This window comes from Stegodyphus dumicola, chromosome 2 (assembly GCF_044657685.1).
Source record: "Stegodyphus dumicola isolate Sdum_Otavi_A_Nest chromosome 2, ASM4465768v1".
Lineage (NCBI taxonomy): Eukaryota > Metazoa > Arthropoda > Arachnida > Araneae > Eresidae > Stegodyphus > Stegodyphus dumicola.
Window position 1 is genome coordinate 63,227,734 of NC_140769.1, and position 17,660 is coordinate 63,245,393.

At 33.3% G+C, this 17,660-nt stretch overlaps 1 protein-coding gene across 1 annotated transcript in view; it reads left to right on the forward strand.

Moving 5' to 3' along the window:
- Positions 1-17,660, forward strand: part of LOC146998458 (Kv channel-interacting protein 4-like) — a 589,769-nt gene that overhangs the window by 477,326 nt on the left and 94,783 nt on the right. The window contains exon 5 of the mRNA XM_085810305.1: positions 5,963-6,025. Within this exon, the coding sequence (XP_085666431.1) occupies positions 5,963-6,025 (63 nt within the window). The remainder of the gene's footprint in view (positions 1-5,962; positions 6,026-17,660) is intronic.

Consider the following 17,660-nt stretch of genomic DNA (forward strand, 5'->3'; position numbering starts at 1 on the left):
TTCCAGGTCACTTCTAGTTCATATTAAGAGCACTATGACGGCTCAACTAAATGTAAATGATATCCTGCGGTCCGTGACAATCCTCTACATTCAGGAAGTGTCCAGTGTCCTTTGTCAGCGGAATAACGCTCGACCACAAACTGTTCGCATCATCCAACGTGCTCTGCAAGGTGCATAGATGCTTCCCTGGCCACTGTTCTCTCCTGATCTCTCACCAATCTAACACATTTGGGATGTGATTGGACGCCATTTGCATACATAGCCATAGCCGGGTTCAGAAGACGGACAAGGAATGCAGAGCCATTCCTAAGGACACCATCCGTAGTCTCACTGACTCTGTACCTAGACGTATTGCTTCGTATATCGCCGTCCAAGATGGTCCTACAATTTACTGAGCCGACGCCGTTGTCGCTCTGTATTATGCATATCATTTCGAAACAAAGATCACTTATTGTTCATTGTTGTTTCTCTCTGCTTGTTCATTACTTTCTGGCCACTCCTTTTTGATGTTTCAGGATAACGCCCGACCACAAACTGCTCGCATCAACGAGGGTTCTCTGCAAGGTGAACCGATATTTCCCTGGCTACTCTTCTCTCCTGATCGCTCACCAAATCGAACACATTTGGGATGTAATTGGACGCCATTTGCAAACCTTACTGTTCCCGCATTCAGAAGACGGACTGTAGCAAATGGTTGATAGGGAATGTGGAACCATTGCTCAGGATATCATCCGTAGTCTGTCTCTGTACCTAGAAGTGTTGCTTTGTGTATCGCCATCCAAGTTGGTCCTACAACCTACTGAGCCATAGTTAATAATGAAATTAGTTCCAGTTCCGCTTTCATATTGTTACTGTCATTTCATTACCTGAAGAAACAAGAGATGTAGATTCTACATATAATAAAGCAGACGGTATTAAGTGCAGTGAAACTAAGAAACTTGAAATCAAAACTATCAGTTCAAATAATGAATCTAAATTTGACTCAATACTTGAAGAATCAGTAACAACAAATAAACAAAATACTGAAGCCACGCATTTACCACTTTTTATTATTCCAGAAAAGTCTCAGAGTAACACAAATGCGTCTAATCTGAAACCGTTAAATGAGTTCATCTAGACTGACAACCGGAAGTCGCTAGATAATCACAAAGTATCCTCTGAATGTAGTTTCACTTCAGAAGAACCATTACAAAATGAAGATAATATGCCAGTATTAAATGCTGATAATTCTGCTGTTGTTATTCCCAAAAAGGAAACAGTCGATCGTAAGATTAGTTCCAGTTCTGTGATCAATTTGAATAATTCTTCGAATGCAAAATTCAATAATGACCTTGTAAACTTATGAAGCTACAAACCTGAACCTATGAACTAAAACATGTGAACTCAACATGAACTGGAATTAGAACTAGAACAATGAACTTATATCAACGAACTTATACCAATAAATTTAATTAAGTACTTATCAAAATTTGAAACCGACATAATACGCAAGGCAATATCCGTACAATCTAAGTTTATGTTACTATGTATATATGTTTAAATTATTCATACAAATTTTATGCATATTCTTATGTATGCTACATTCTTATGTACACTTTATATATATTACCAAATTTCAATAAATGCCGCACGGTGCAGTAGGGAGGTTAACTCTAATTGGAGGTGCAAAGGGACAATACCTATTTTATTTATAGGAATCATTGGGGTGGCCCTTTCATTTCAACCAACCAACCAACCTACTGAGCCGACGCTGTTCACGTTCTGTATCATGCATATCATTTCAAAACAAAGATCACTTACTGTTCGTTGCTGTTTCCCTCTATTTGTTCGTCATTTTCTGGCCAGTCCTTTTTGGTGTTTTCATTTTCAACTGCCGCTCATGCATAGTGAACACTAGTCGGTATCACATCATCTCACTCCACTTAAATTTTAAAGTCTCTAATATCTTCTGAAGCGCCTGGTATATAGAGAACTCTAGCCAATATGACATTTTCTCACGCCACTCATTTTTAACCAGTCGCTAATATATTCTACTGCCACAGGTACATAATGAACACTAGCTGGTATCGCATCTCCTCACTTTAGTAGTTTTCTGTGGTCACTGATGTCTTAACCACACCAGTATTCCGCACCCACCAGTAGCCGTATTTTCATTGCGAGTTTAAGTGCATTTTCTTTACGTCATCTTCATTTTTTTCGTCTCACATTTTCAGCACTATACAGATGTAAAATCGATAAAAGCAAAGGCAAATTCCAACAAGTATAATTAATAAAGAACTTTAACGCCATATCTAGCCGCAGAATAAATTGCGCTTCCGCTAATAGAGAATTTGATACATTTCATACTTTATCTTTAAAGATTTTATGTCCTGTTTTGAAAATAAATCTATAAGTACAATTAAAACATTAAAACTTTTAAAAGTAATCACTGTCGTATTTATTCCCCTGCATTTCCTTTTTAGTTATTAAATATATATAGATCAGCAGAGTTTTTTTTTCTGACTTCTGTCGAGAACAAAAATTTTAAATGCATAATTTGATATAATATAATAAAATTAATAATAATATATAGCTCTGATATAGCAATTTTAATAAATTATTTCTTTCCTAAAGAGATATGAAATTATCCTGTCGTCTGAAAAAGTTTCGGAGAAGCCAGTATTTTAATTCTCCATTACTCTTATCTCCAACAGAAAAAGCGCAAATAAAAATTAAGAAAAAAAGGTTTATCCGGTTAATTTAAAAAAGAATGGCTTATACTGTACTTTAAGATTCTAACACGTCAGAGCAGTTAATTTTTTACTGTTCTTTCTTTTAAATATTTAATACTATGTTAGCATTTACATTTTGATACTTTTTTTCTGATTTGTTAGTTCTTTTTTAATACTTTTTAAAATTATTCATTAATGTTCTTGCTCAACGGTTGAACTCCCAAAAGAGCATAATTTTTATACCCTGCTTTACATTTAAATTACTGCACAAAAAATTAAAACTGCAAGATATGAAAATTGAGAGAACTGAACACAGAAGGTGTTTACACATTTTTAGAAAACTTTCCTGGCAAAGTAATTAATTTAAATTGTAAAAAAAATTGTAATGTTCAACCTGAGAGCCTTTCTTCTAGACTATATGTGTCCGTCGCGATTTCTGTGATATAAGGGGTTTTCTTATAATTTCCAGGGATATTAATTTCAATTGCTCTTCCTCTGCTTTCCAGAGTCTAATAATCGTGGTAGGTTTGCGCTTAGAAAGAGCTGTCTCCAAGAGACCAGATACACAATACTCCATAGGTGAAATGCCAAGACACTTTGCAAGAATATTTTTAAAAGATATATATGCAATCCCTTTATCAATCTACCTTTTTTCAAGGAATGCAGTGCTACGTTTCGAAATATGACTTGTTGCTTGATGAAGTTTCAATCTTGGAAAGTCATTGTCATACAGAATTGTAATTTCTTTAGTAAATAATGTACGTGAAACTTTCTCTTCAAAGTAAAGTCAATATTAACATTTTTTCCACCCTTCCTTTTATTGATTTCCTGCTGCAAGAGAATCCTGAGACAATTGTAAACCCGTAGCGAAACATTCTTTTCATGATGGAACCAGGTTTCACGCTTTTTCTCTCCAAACGAAGAGAAAATAGATTCTATTTTGTGGCAGTCATTTAAATAAAACCATGCTTCTTTCAGGGTCACAATTTATTTCTATTTATCTCTTGCTGAATATTTTTGATTAAGGGTTCTACACATTGTTCTCCGTTGAACCACATGCCTCGGGAAAACCTGGTGAATATTATGTGCCTTAAGTTTTTAAGTTGTAAATCTTGATTTGTTATTTTATTTATTGTTGCTATAGTCGTATGTAAAGCCATTTCAGGTGTATTTTCAGATTTATTTTAAAATTTTCGGCGCATTTTCTCTTGCTTCCAGCAATTTAACTTTAGCAATATTAAAAACAGTACATATCATCCTCGGGTATTCGTTTGGAATTATCTTTTCCTCTAGCTATAATGATTGATGGTTTTTTGCTCTCCGATTAATAATTTGTTTATATTGCACTTATCAATTTAACATTATGCATTTTACAACATTTTTGAGTGATGGAATAGGGCAAAAATATATCTTTCCAACCACAGCGTGTTTTTATGTGATATTTTGAAAGGAAAATAAATTTAAAAGTAGCAGATGGTATTTAGCATTTTAAATAATAAGCTGTTGTCAGAAATGTGTACTTCTAAACATTTGCTTTTTAACTCATTATCAAAGCTATTCTAAAAGTGTGAAAACCCCTTCAGTATATCTTAGTGATCAAATGCGTGATGCTTAGCTTAATCCGTGACATGTAAAAGGGGTACAAGTGCGTAAAATCCGGGTCAAATGTCAGTTCTTCTGCCATATGAAACTTTTGAATTCTATTATGCCTTATATGGGTCGAAAAATGCCTCAAGTTCTTCGATGTACCATTATTCATCTTAAATGGAGAAGGAAGGTATCTTTGAAAGATGTCGGTTTACCTCACCAATAGATCTTTAGATACGCATCAGAACGGCTACGTTATACATTTCTAAGAAAAGCATTTTTCAGTAGTTGATAATACCATCTCTTTGTACAACTTGTGGTCACAAATTGTTGCAAATTGTGACGATAAACGAGCTTCTCCTCGGATAACGAATGGAGCATAATGATTCTTACTCTGCTACTAATGAACAAGGACGTCACATACGAAGCTCAGTATGTTCCGCAGCATTCGCAAAAACCATCAGAAGTCGCTTTCTCGGTACAGGGTTACGAGCCAGACCGCCAATGAAAAGTCCTGCAGTGACCCAAAAACATTGTTTTCAAGGATGCAGATCCAGGCGACAATCGATGCTAAAATGGAGGACTATCTTATTCTGCAATGAGCTTCGCTTCTGTCTCAGGACCCGTGATAGTCAGAGACTGGTCTAATGTCTGTTAGAGACATTAACAGGCCATTAAAGAAAAAATCATCATATCTGACCAGCTTTTGTAACAGTCGTAATTAGCGACACTTATATGGTAGGTAAATATTTCTAGTCTTCGTTGCTTCTGCACTGACAGTTCAAAGTTATTTTTTTGATGAGTGAAGCTTCTGTTCAGGGCGTTATCATAAACAGAAATTTTAAACTGCGAAAATACTAATTATTTTCAAGCTAACAATAATACATTTTAAATTGATATTTATCAATAGATACCTTTTTTTTTTTTTTTTTTTTTTTTTTTTTTGTTTGTTTGTTTTGTTTTGTTTTTTTCATTATGCAGTCATGTTACTTCAGTGTTAAATAATACTTTAAAAATAGCAATTTTGTTTAACTTAATTCTAATGTAAATGTTTTTAACGTATTTCGATATACATGAAATTTTAGTATTATATAAAAGTATTTTTAATAATTTAGTGAACAGATCTAAATAACATTTAGGTTAGGTTAGGTTATTTAATTACGGCAAAGCTTCGAGGGCTATCTGCCTAAGGGAAGGGATGCCTTCGTGGAGGACTTTCTAAGGGAAACTGGCTCTTATCCACCCAAATACCGTTTAGTGTATGGTATTAGCAAAACTTTTTTTCCCTATTACCAGTAGAATTTTTCTTTCTTTGAACAATTTAAATAGTTAAGAAAAATAAAATATGTAACTGAGGAAAAGCATTTGAATGTTTTCAGCTCGGCATCCTTTTAAATGCAGACGACATTCAAAAACATTTCTAATTCATGTTACGATTATGATAGTCACTGGAAATTTACAAAATAATATTTGTTAATTTAAGAGCAACACGGTGATTCGAAATTGAGAAAAGCAGTGTTTTAAAATATCTCATCAAAAGCTCTCTTTCTTACCCTTTTAATTAAACTGTTTTTATATAAGCTTAATCAGCCGTGAATTTCATATTATTAAATTGATGAAAAGTTTATACGCTCCCACTGATCAAGTTTATTTTTTAATTTCAGAAAATGGACATTAATAAAGATGGCGTAGTGACACTAGATGAATTTATGGAAATATGTTCGAAGGTAAGTCTTTCAAACTTTCTTTTACTTTCAACTAAAAGCGTAAGATAATACTTTCTAATGTTCGAATATTATATAACTATATGTCAAAGGCTTTCCTTTAGAAGATGCTACAGTGATTTATTGTCCTGTCATAAGAAGCATTAGGATACATTTCAGCTTTTCCAAAAGATTTCGAATCGATCAAACTACAGCAAAACTCATTCATCATCCTTCCCGAATGACACACTGATTTCTGTCCTTTAGTTTTCCCGTAGTTGAGTTCTAAGATACATAACTAAAGGTTATAAAATTTAGGTTATTTAGTCGAAGCTTCTAAAATCAGGAAACAAACTTATTTACATATGTAACTTTAAAACCGTAAATCCGCTATTTAGTTTTAATATGTCATATTAGAACAATGCAGAACTGTTTGCAGAACGCCAGTTTGGCCAGCAGAAAAATCTCAGGCTGAATTGTCCGGTATTTTTAGTCATCTATTAAGTACAGTATTAGAAATTTCAAAGTACCCAATCTTATCATCATAAAGAATCATCTACTTCCTCACTGCGTGCTTTCATGCTTTAACTGAAAGCGTGCCGTGTGAGCAATCGGAAGGTCTGGAGATCGAATCCCTGAAAGCGTGCCATGTGAGCAATCTGAAGGTCCGGAGATCGAATCCCGATGAGGTCGTCGCCAATTTCTCTCTTTTAATGCTTTGAGAGACCTAATAAATTTTACATACTTACAAAATTATCACTGTAGAATATTTGTTTCCTTCTAGTCAGAATGCGTAAGAAATGTACGGATATATTTTCTTTTGTGATTAGAAGTCGAGAGCACCTGCCCCTGAAGCATCTTATGAAGGAGGAACCCCATTTTTATCTTCATGATGCAGTTAACATTCAAACTGCAGAGTGTGGGAAATTGGAAACCTATATACTTTGAGAGACATGCATCTACATTTCTCGGTATAATCTGTATGGTTCCAGTTTACAGCTGCATTCATGACTGGACCATTCCTTTTCCGAACAACCTGATACTTAAAGGACTCATTACCTGTTTCGGCAATGTTCGATTTGATATAAATATAAAGCTATTTTTCAGTGCCTCGGGAATCGAGTATTTAAAGAGTATTTAAAATGACAATGTCTGAGGTTTCTTGCATCATGGCATTCTTCTGCAGGAAACATCACAATGAAGGTGTTGCCTCAGAAACGGACGAATAATTAGCAGACATTTTTCCCAAAACATAGCCACGACGATCATAAATCCTTGTAAATTTTGAATTTGAAACCACTCAAATTACTGTCTTCAGAAACTGAATTTCAAATGCAAGCATTATACATCAACCTGAAAACAACTCGAAAGATACTGTTAAAACAACTGGTGTCTACTGTTAAAAATAGACTTTTTCCAATTTCATTTACTATGATTTTTGTAACCTTTGCAAAAGCACTGAGTGGTTACATTTTGTGCAATCTTTAACACAATAAAATATCGTTCTTCTAGTTGCTCGTTTTCGAAGCGATATTTTTATATCCGTCAAAAAATTTCCTTGCCGCAAAACTTTTGAAGCAAATCTGATCAACAAACAGTTCATCCTGTAAGTCCCACTAAGATGTGTACTTTCAATATTTATACCCATAGTTTGTTGATCTTCAAAGTAACACCTTGCAAACTCTGGTAATTTAGAAGCTATTTTTATTGTTTGTATTTAACGGTCTTTAACAGATTATTTAACAAATAATCTAAGACGCTACGTGAAAGTCAAAAGACCCAAATTAAGACTTTACCTTAAGTTATCTTGACTCAGATAAGGCATGGATGCTCATGTCTGTTGTATTTTGGGGGTATGTTACTTAAAAGCCATAGCTTAAAACACTTCTCAAGAAGTTAATTAATTTTAAGAAGAATAAAAGCCTTTTTAACTGTACTTCTAGGACATCCTTGGTCAAAATAGGTGCACTGTTGGAAAAGGTCATACTGTCATTCCAAGCGCGAAAAATGTAGGACTGGCAACAAATATCTGTCAGTGCAGTCAAGATCACTCACTAAATATGTTTCCTTTAACCAAGATATCATTGCTATCAGAAGAACTTTTATTAAATGTTTTATAAATCAGAAAATGGATTCTGTGAATATTCTTTATACGTGAAATTTGTTTTATTTCTTTAATAAGGCATATAAATTTTTCTAAATTATTCAAACAAAATCATTAGGAAGAGGATAAGGATTTTCAAGGGTCTGAAGTTGTAGAGGTATTTTTGGAAGCAGGCAAGATGAAAAATTAGCAACGCCTTCGCCGGGAATCGAACCGTGGACCTCTCAATTACGTGCTAAGCTTGCAGACCACTACACCACGAAGGCACGTTAAAAAGGCGGGAGAAATACATTATGTACATACGCCGCTTTTGAAGGGCGACTGGGTTTTCTTTAGGGTACCCAGTCGTCAAATCCCGGATGTGGAGAATCATCATCCAACACCCTTTTATTTCGGACGCCCCAGTAGAGACATTAGGTATTTTTGGAAGCAGGCAAGAGGAAAAATTAGCAACGCCTTCGCCGGGAATCGAACCGTGGACCTCTCAATTACGCACTAAGCTTGCAGACCACAACACCACGAAGGCACGTTAAAAAGGCGGGAGAAATACATTATGTACATACGCATCTTTTGAAGGGCGACTGGGTTTTTTTTAGGGTACCCAGTCGTCAAATCCCGGGTGTGGAGAATCATCATCGAACACCCTTTTATTTCGGACGCCCCGGTAGAGACATCAGGTATTTTTGGAAGCAGGCAAGAGGAAAAATTAGCAATTCCTTCGCCGGGAATCCAACCGCGGACCTCTTAATTACGCGCTGAGCGTGCAGACCGCTACACCACGAAGGCTCGCTAAGAAGGCGGGAGAAATACCTTATAAAATACTATAATGTATGTTGCCAAAGTAATGAGTTGATTATTGTATTTAAATTGTTAAAGAAGTTTTTAAATCCTTAAAATAGAAAAATGCATTGAAAATATAATTATTCTCTTGGACTAGAAAACGTTTAAATTACTGACATGAAAAATTAACGAAATAATTTGGGCAAAAACACTAAACAATTTACATTATTAAAAATTAAGGCATTTAAAATGAAGTAAAAGCATTAACATACAAGCCATATATTAAAATTTCGAAGGTAAAAAAAATTGCGAAGAATTCTTTTTGTACAAATCCCAATCAGTCTTTCGTAAAATTAAATTAACTGAATGTATGTAGGGTTAAAAAAAAGAAAAAGAAGCAAATTTTACATCAGGATTTTGCTTAACAGCATTTCTCGAAATGAAACACACAAAATGATTCGATGCAGAAATATCTTTTAGATTCCTAACGGAAAGAAAAACAATTACAAAGATGGAAACTTTAATTACGAAAAAAAGAGAACAAAGTTCGAAACATTTTCTGTTTCAAACAGTTTTCTTGCAAAATACGTTCTTTTACTTCTAATAAAAAGCTTTCTTAACGAAGACTAGTTTTCTAGAAGACTAGTTTATACTTTCAATGCTTCTCACAATAGAAGTGTAGTATAAAAGTTTGCCTTAATCACGGAGGCGTAGAATAAGAACACTGAAGTAACGTTTAGTCCCCAAACCAGTGTAGTTAATAATTATAATCTGGAATATTAAAAAAAAACAGAATACTTATTTTGGATGCAGAAGATTCTTTTGTTATTACAGTGTTTATTCTTCCTTTAAAAGGTTTATAAGGTAACATGTATCTAAAATTTTAATCAAAACTTTTCAATCATACCTGTCATTTCTGTTACAGGGCCCAGCAGCGGCCGAGCGGTAAAATCGCTGAACACTGGTAGTTAGGTTCGAATCTCGCGAATGGGCCGGCTGCATGGGTGTTTTCGTGGTTTTCCCCGTGTGTAACGTGTATACGAGCCAGTTTCCCTTAGAAAGTTCTCCACGAAGGCATTCCTCCCCTTAGGCAGATAGCCCTCGAGGCTTTGCCGTAATTAAATAACCTAACCTAACATAACATTTCTGTTACTAGTGTCTTTGACTTTTTATTTAAAGTTTACTGCAATTCTTGTTTCATTTCGCCACAAAATAATATTTTTTACCTAATCATTCAGTATCTTGATTTACTTTGCCACAAAAATCTATTGAGAAATTTCTAAAAATAATTTTGAAAGATTTAAGCTAAAAATTAATTTTGAAAAACGTAAAATAACTATTTGTTTCCTATTTCCATCTATTTCAAAAAGCTAGGCACAACGTAAACTCATGGCGTAGTTGCTGAATCGCTGTAATATGAGGCTAAGATGTAAATCTTAACGTTATTTAGAAAAGCACATATATTTTGACACTTTCTAAGATTTTAAAATACTGCTTGAGAAGCTGATTCATTCTAGAAATAGAAGTATAAAACATAAATGAATAAGCAAAAATAATATATATATACAGGGTAATTTTATGATCATGGGACAAACTTGGAGAGGTGGTTGAGCATACTGAAACATGCATTTTGTGTATACGAATGTCGGGTCTAAAGTGACAAAGGGACGAATGCAAAAAATGACACGGGAGGAAAAATGAATTTATTTACGAAATCAAAGCTTCTTTGCAGCAATACAGTATTCATAAGGAATGTTCAAAGTACGACCACCAACAGTAATACGAACTACAGGCTGCGACTGATTGGCAGTGAGGACGGTAGTGGGCGGGAAGCAAGGAGGGAATTTGAGCTGGGCAAATCGCGATCCGAATGCAGCAGCGGAAGAATTACTTGGATGCAAATTCTGCGGGGCGATGGATTGGGCGTGGTGGACCAGTCCGATGGCCACCCCGTTCGCCAGATTTATCCAGCGTGGATTTCTTTTTATGGAGCATATGAAGGGTATCGTTTATCAGACTCCCGTTGACTCCCTGGAGCACCTCGTTGCACAAATATCTATTGCGTCTGCAAGCGCACGCGAAATGCCTAACATGTTTCAAAGTGTTCGACGAACTCTTCAATGACGTTATCAAGCAGCTATTACTGCTGGTGGTCGCATTTTTGAGCATTTCTTGTTAATACTGTATTGCTGCAAAGAAGCGCTTGGCGTTGATTTTGTAAATAAACTCATTTTTCCTCTCGTGTTTGTGCATAACATGTCACTTTAGACCCTACATTCCTAGATAAAAAATACATGTTTTAGTATGCTCAGTCACCCTTCCAAGTTTATCGCATGATCATAGAAACACCCTGTATATATATATATGTGACATTTTAGAGTCGGGCACATGAGTGACGAAGCTTGGCATCAGAGTCCAGCGTTGTTTGGCTGAGTGGAATATAACAGAATGATGACACAGAAGGATTTTGCTTTTAATTACACATCTTTATTCAATTCAAAGAGCCGATAATTTTTCTTTTAGATGAAATTCGCCTAATTACATATCAAATAGTGTTTTAAACTAGATATGATGAAATCTAGGCTTTTTACGTCATAACTATTCTAACAAAGGGAGGAAAGATGAGAAACGCAGTAGCATAGACCTTAACAGCAGAGGGAGAGAGGAACTTCTGACGCAAAATGGCGCGAATTCGTTATTTATAAAAGCGGTTACGTAATGGACTGTTCTCGAAAGTACTGGTCTAGGCGGAAGATCCTAAATTGCAGAAAGTTAATTAAAGGTTGCTGGTTCGCATAAAGCAAAGCCGTCCTATTTTTTATATTTTACAGATATATATATATATAACAAATATTCTCTATTCGTATAAAGAAAATATAAAATGAAAATGTAAAATTTAATTAAGAAATTTTAATTGCAAAGAAATAAAAATAAAAATTATTATTGCTTCGAACTAATATATATATATATATATATATATATACAGGGTGGTTCTAGGATCTTGGAACATATCATCATTAATGATCTAATATATATGTATATGTGTAAGATAAAAAAATATGAAAGCAAACTTCTAAATTTAAATGTCCTAAAAATAGCGCTGTAAATCTAAACTTGGTCATTCAAATTAATCATGCGATCTTACGTAATCCTTAATGCAGACAGATACCTCTTGACCAACCACCAAATTGCAAACCAAAACTGGAAACTGAAACTATTGGCTCCCACTTTATTTAATTTATTGTATAGAATTTTTTATATGATGGAGTGTGATGAATTTTTAATGTAATGGAATGTTTTAGCGCAGTTCACTAACCACTCATGAAAATTTAATACATGAGTCTGTTTAAAGTGGATTTGACCAAATAGCTGAATGTATGTACTAGGAATATGCTGTGGGGTCTTCTAGTTGGTGTAAAATACAAAAATTGTAAAATGAAGTATTAAATGTAAACACCATAATTTCAATTATACTATTTCGAATGATAAGTATTACTTATAAATGTGAACATTGGTGTAAATTTTAAGATTTATGAACATTCGTAATAACTAATTGGCATATAAAATCTTTATAATTGTAATCTTGTGTGGAAAAACTTTTGGAAATCTTTCCCTGAAATGTCAAAATTATGATATGAATGTGCCAAAAACAAGAACTTTTTACTTTTATTATTGTGATCTTGTGTGCAAAAAGTTTTGGAAATCGTTCCCTGCACTTTTGCTCGTGTTTTCCTCTTGGACAGACGCCTTTCTGCAATCATGTGTTTCGCTTCTATGGCAATAATATCAAAATTTTAAATGTTCTTTAATAGGCATAAGTAGAATGCCAAGTGAATTGTGGCCACAAAATGAGAATTTAAATAAGTAAAAGAAATTTAATCCGGCTCGACTACTTTCTTCTTCAAGAATGGATAGACGCTCTACGCATCAAGTATCTACGCCATCAGTATTTTTGCGCATTTGCACTGTTCTTATATCAGTGAATCCAAAATTGTTCTGCCATTACATTCTTCGGCCGATTCGAATTATGGAGAAATCTGCATAGGTTTAACATTCTGTGTTCACAGCGAATCAAGGGAAAAGTCCTGTTTTATCGGAAATTTTAATGCGAGTTTGTGCCGCATTCACGATCAAATCATTCATGTCGTGTCATCCAACCACAGTTTCATCACATATATATTATATATTATTATTATCAAATTATACTATTTTATTAGAAATATATGAAATGCTGAATGGAAATAAAGAAAATTTTATTTGGGGGGGGGGGGGGAACTAGATTCAACTGTGAATATGATAGAATGATATTAAAATATAAGGAATTTAATCATCTTATCTTGAATGATGGGTCTTTATCAAAATCACATTCCCATCACTCGCACAAAATGACAACACATTAAAATGACTACAAGAACAAGAACATTAAAATGACTACAGACCAAAAGCGTCACATAGATACGCAGTAACAAGATGAACAAAACAGTAACATATCATTTGCATTCATCCAAACTGAATCAGTAACTAAAACGTGAAGGAAAAAAACTCCAGCTGGTGCATTGAATTTAAAATCAAATGAAACAGTAATTAGCTATTATGCAAGCAAATTAACTCATATTAAAAGTATATGTAGCTAATAAACAAATGCAATTGATAAGTAAAATGTAGATATTTTGTTTAACAAGCAGCACATATTGGGGATCAAACATTGTCAGAAAATTAGGTTTGGGATTTGGGGCTTAATGTTTATTAATGTTTCTCTGGATTACCTGCAGGAATTTAGCAACAAATTTTGACGGATTTTTTTAATTTTTTTGGTCCTTCTAAATACTTTCTTAAAAACGAATTAATAGGCCTTATTTTACTCACTAATTAAACACATCAGATTATAAAACCTTTCTTGTTAAAGGATAACAATTTATCTTTGATGCACGTCTTGCATTTTGTTAGCATTATTTCTTTTGAGTTTGTGCAAGCTATCCAACGTTTTAACTTCAATACGTGGAAATTCAAGAACACCTTGACTGTGATTCGAACCTCCGGTCTTTCGACTGCTAACCAGACATACTACTAGTTACACCAAGCGAACAGAAACAAGACAATGTGATAATTCTTCATATCCCCTCCATTAAAAACCAACGGTAAAGAGAGAAATTAGACCTTTTGAGCTCAATCTGTGAAGTAACAGATTATCTACCATCACATTTTAGACGGAAGCCGCTTAGACATGGATTTTGTTTTGGGTGTGGGAGACGAGAAAAAGAATCTCTGCCCCTGCCTGGTTCCGAACTTCAGATCATCACATTGCTAGTTAGATGTACGGCCAGGTACACCACGAGAGCACGCACAGAGCATGATGATAATCACTTATAAGGTTGTTCTGTCAGTAAATATTGTTGATAATTTTATGTATATCTCTTGATATATATCCCAATATATTCGAGTTGAGTTGGGACTCAATTCAACCTCACCAAATGAGCTGCTGTACCGTCTGGGAGACTTTTATATCTCGTTAATGGGAAATTTTATTGAAAATATTTTCTGTGTTTACAAAGTTTTAGTACAGTTTTATAGATGTTAGAGAGGGTATTTTACAAAGTTACAGAGAAATTTACATGTTAACAGAAAATTTTCTGTGAAGTACAAAATTTTGTAACAAGATTTAATATAAATATTACAGAAACTTAGAAAAATGTTACAGAAGTGTTAGGAAAAAATTATTTTGACACACTATTATTTACAGTATATAATATTAATGTTACAAAAAGTATTAACAATTAAACAAAGTTATAAAAATTACAGATGAAAGTTACAAAATGAGAAATTATAGAATGTAACATGTTGTTGGTCAGAATGTAATATAACAGTTTCGGAATGTTACGAAGATGTTACAGAAGCTTACAGAAATTTTGCAGAGATATTAGAGAAATGTAACAGACGTGATGAAAAATGTTTTCTAGAAGTACAAAATTTTTATACAGTATATAATGCAGTTATTAGAGAAATATTAGCAATTAAAAGTACTTATGATAATTACAGATGAAGGTTGAAAAATGAAAAGTTATAGAAGATAATATAAATGTTGCAGGGAATATAATGTAATTGTTATGGAATGTTACAGAAATATTACAAAAACTTACAGAAATGTAGCAGTATTATCGGAATGTTACAGGAAACTATAGCAATTTAGCATAGTTATGAAAACTACAAAAAGAAAATTGCAAAAATTTAAGTATTGAGTGTTAAAAAAATTTCAGCTGACTTCGTCCACAACAAATACACCGAGTCAAAAATATAAATATATCCTTTTACATTTGGCAATGTCCTTAAGGTAGAGGTTAAGAAATGCTGGTTGACTACAAAATTTGTTTCACCGTGATTTCAAATTATTTTCTTTATTACATAATGATTAACAATATGTGGAACAAAAATTACATAAATAAAGCCTGAAACAAAAGTAAAAAGTGTATTACAATATTACATACTAACAGCTTCGCTGCCAGCCTTCGTCTAGCTTTTAAATGTACTGGAAAAATGGCTGAAGGGTAAAACCAAGCGGTAAATTTAAAAGCTGCGTACAATTTTACTCTGCAGAACAACTTCATAAAAAAAGTATCACAAAATTACAATGAAATAAGCGCTATCCCTTAATACAAATATTAATTATCCTAATAAATAAATTAACCAACTTCCCTTTGCAAAATCTTAACTCAAATGGTATAAAGGAGGTTAAGAACTTTGTTTCCTAAAAAAATCACTCAAAACTTTTCAATATCTTAAAGACAGTGAAATGAGAAATAAATAACATAAAAGAATACAAAAAACAAAAAATTCTGAAAATCAAAGTATAATTAATGATATTATTTCTTACATTTTCAAGAGAAAAAATTACAGTGAAATAAGCTATATCCCTTAATGCAAATATATCATAATAAAAAAATTAACTAACTTTCTGTTGAAGAAAAAAAATCATGCAAAACTTTTCAATATCTTACAAATAGTGAAATAAGCAAAAAATAACATGAAAGAAACTCAAAAAACAAAAAAAAAAAAAAATATTCCACGCAGAAATTTACTCTGCAAGGCTACTTTATCAAAAAATATCAATAAAAATGTATTATATATATAAAAAAATGACATAGAAATATGCCAATCTCTTAAAAACAGTGACATAAGAAATACGATGAAAAATTGTTGCCAAATCTATATTTCTCAAAGAATGAAACGATTCAAAATGATGCGATTTCATCAAAAATCTATCAACAACAATGAGAAAGGAAAATTGTTGCCAAAACCACATTTTTAAAGATGTGAGATGTGAGAAGTGTATTCGGAAGCTTCATTTAAATTTTTTTAAATACAAAATATTATCATTTTTCCAAAATTCTTTTTTTAAAAGCAGTCGTAGGGATGAAAGTTTAACGTGTCCAAAAATCAAAGAAAAATAAACGGTACATTTTAAAAAATAAACTTTTTTATAAAAAATCCCGTTGAAAAGGTGTTAAGCTCACTTTGTTAAATAAATTCGTATTTAATCGATTTATTGAAAAGCGAAATTTATTTTAAGTTCGTAAAATAGCTAAGTGCCTACGTTTCATGACGATGTGAAAATGGAGTGTGTAGAGTAAAATCTCGCTTTCCTATAGCCCATTATGTCTCAAAATGGCGCGATTTCGTCACAAAACATAAAATAAGAAAATTCTAACTCGAATTTCGAAAAAATCGCTTCGAGGTGCACTGGCTCTTGTCTAGATGCACCTATGTACCACATTTCGTAGCCGTGGGTCTATTAGCTTACGCGCAGCGCGAACGAAAGACACACACACAGAGAGACTCTTTGTTTTATTATATGTAAAGATCATATTAACATCAAAATAATATTTCAGGGAGAATAAAGCTCCTATCGTTTTCGATCATCGAGTCGTTATATCTTTAAATCCTGCTTTTAAAGTCAGGATATGATCGATTGGATAAAGTTATTAAATATTGACATTTTGCCCAGGATTCGAATTCTGGTGAGCAAGTAGGCATACATTGAATTTTACGGTTTTTTTCTCCAAGAAAATAGGTAATAATATCATACGAACCAATTTCTCTTAAAAAGTCATCCATAAAGATAATTTTTATAGGCACGAACACCACCCCCAGCGTGCTTTGCTCTAATTTAATGAACTGTAATATTTACATCAAGTGTTCCTTTCTTGGGATTTCATTCCCATCGCTTTCGATCACCCGCAGATATTTCACTGGGTTTAAAGCAACTCTATTTTGGTGACCAACAAATGTCGAAAGATTCATACACATTCAAGGGATGAGTCAGAAGAAAACCCATATCGAAGAAAAGAGATTTTGTGATAGGAACACTAATCCGTTTTTTCAACACATATACAAACGTAACTATCCACATATTCTCTTCCAGTAAAAGAATAAAAATATTTTTTTACCGGCAGATGTACCATATGAAAAGCTCCAAATGCGTATTGCACTTGCCCATTGTGGCAGGCAGATATGTGGACATTTAAAGATCATTGCATTTTATCTATAAATATCACTAAACCAAAGATGATTTTTAAATAAACTTTAAAGCAAATAACACAAATCATATACATTGCTTTGTTTATATGTGAGAGAGTAAAGCAATTGATCCGGATAAATTGAACCCAAATGAAAAACTTTGTTAAGGCCACAGGAAACAATTCAAAAATTTGTGTGTAGCCTAGATATCAATCTCCAAAACTATCAATAATGCGAAATATCAATAGTGGGAATCCAGTCCTA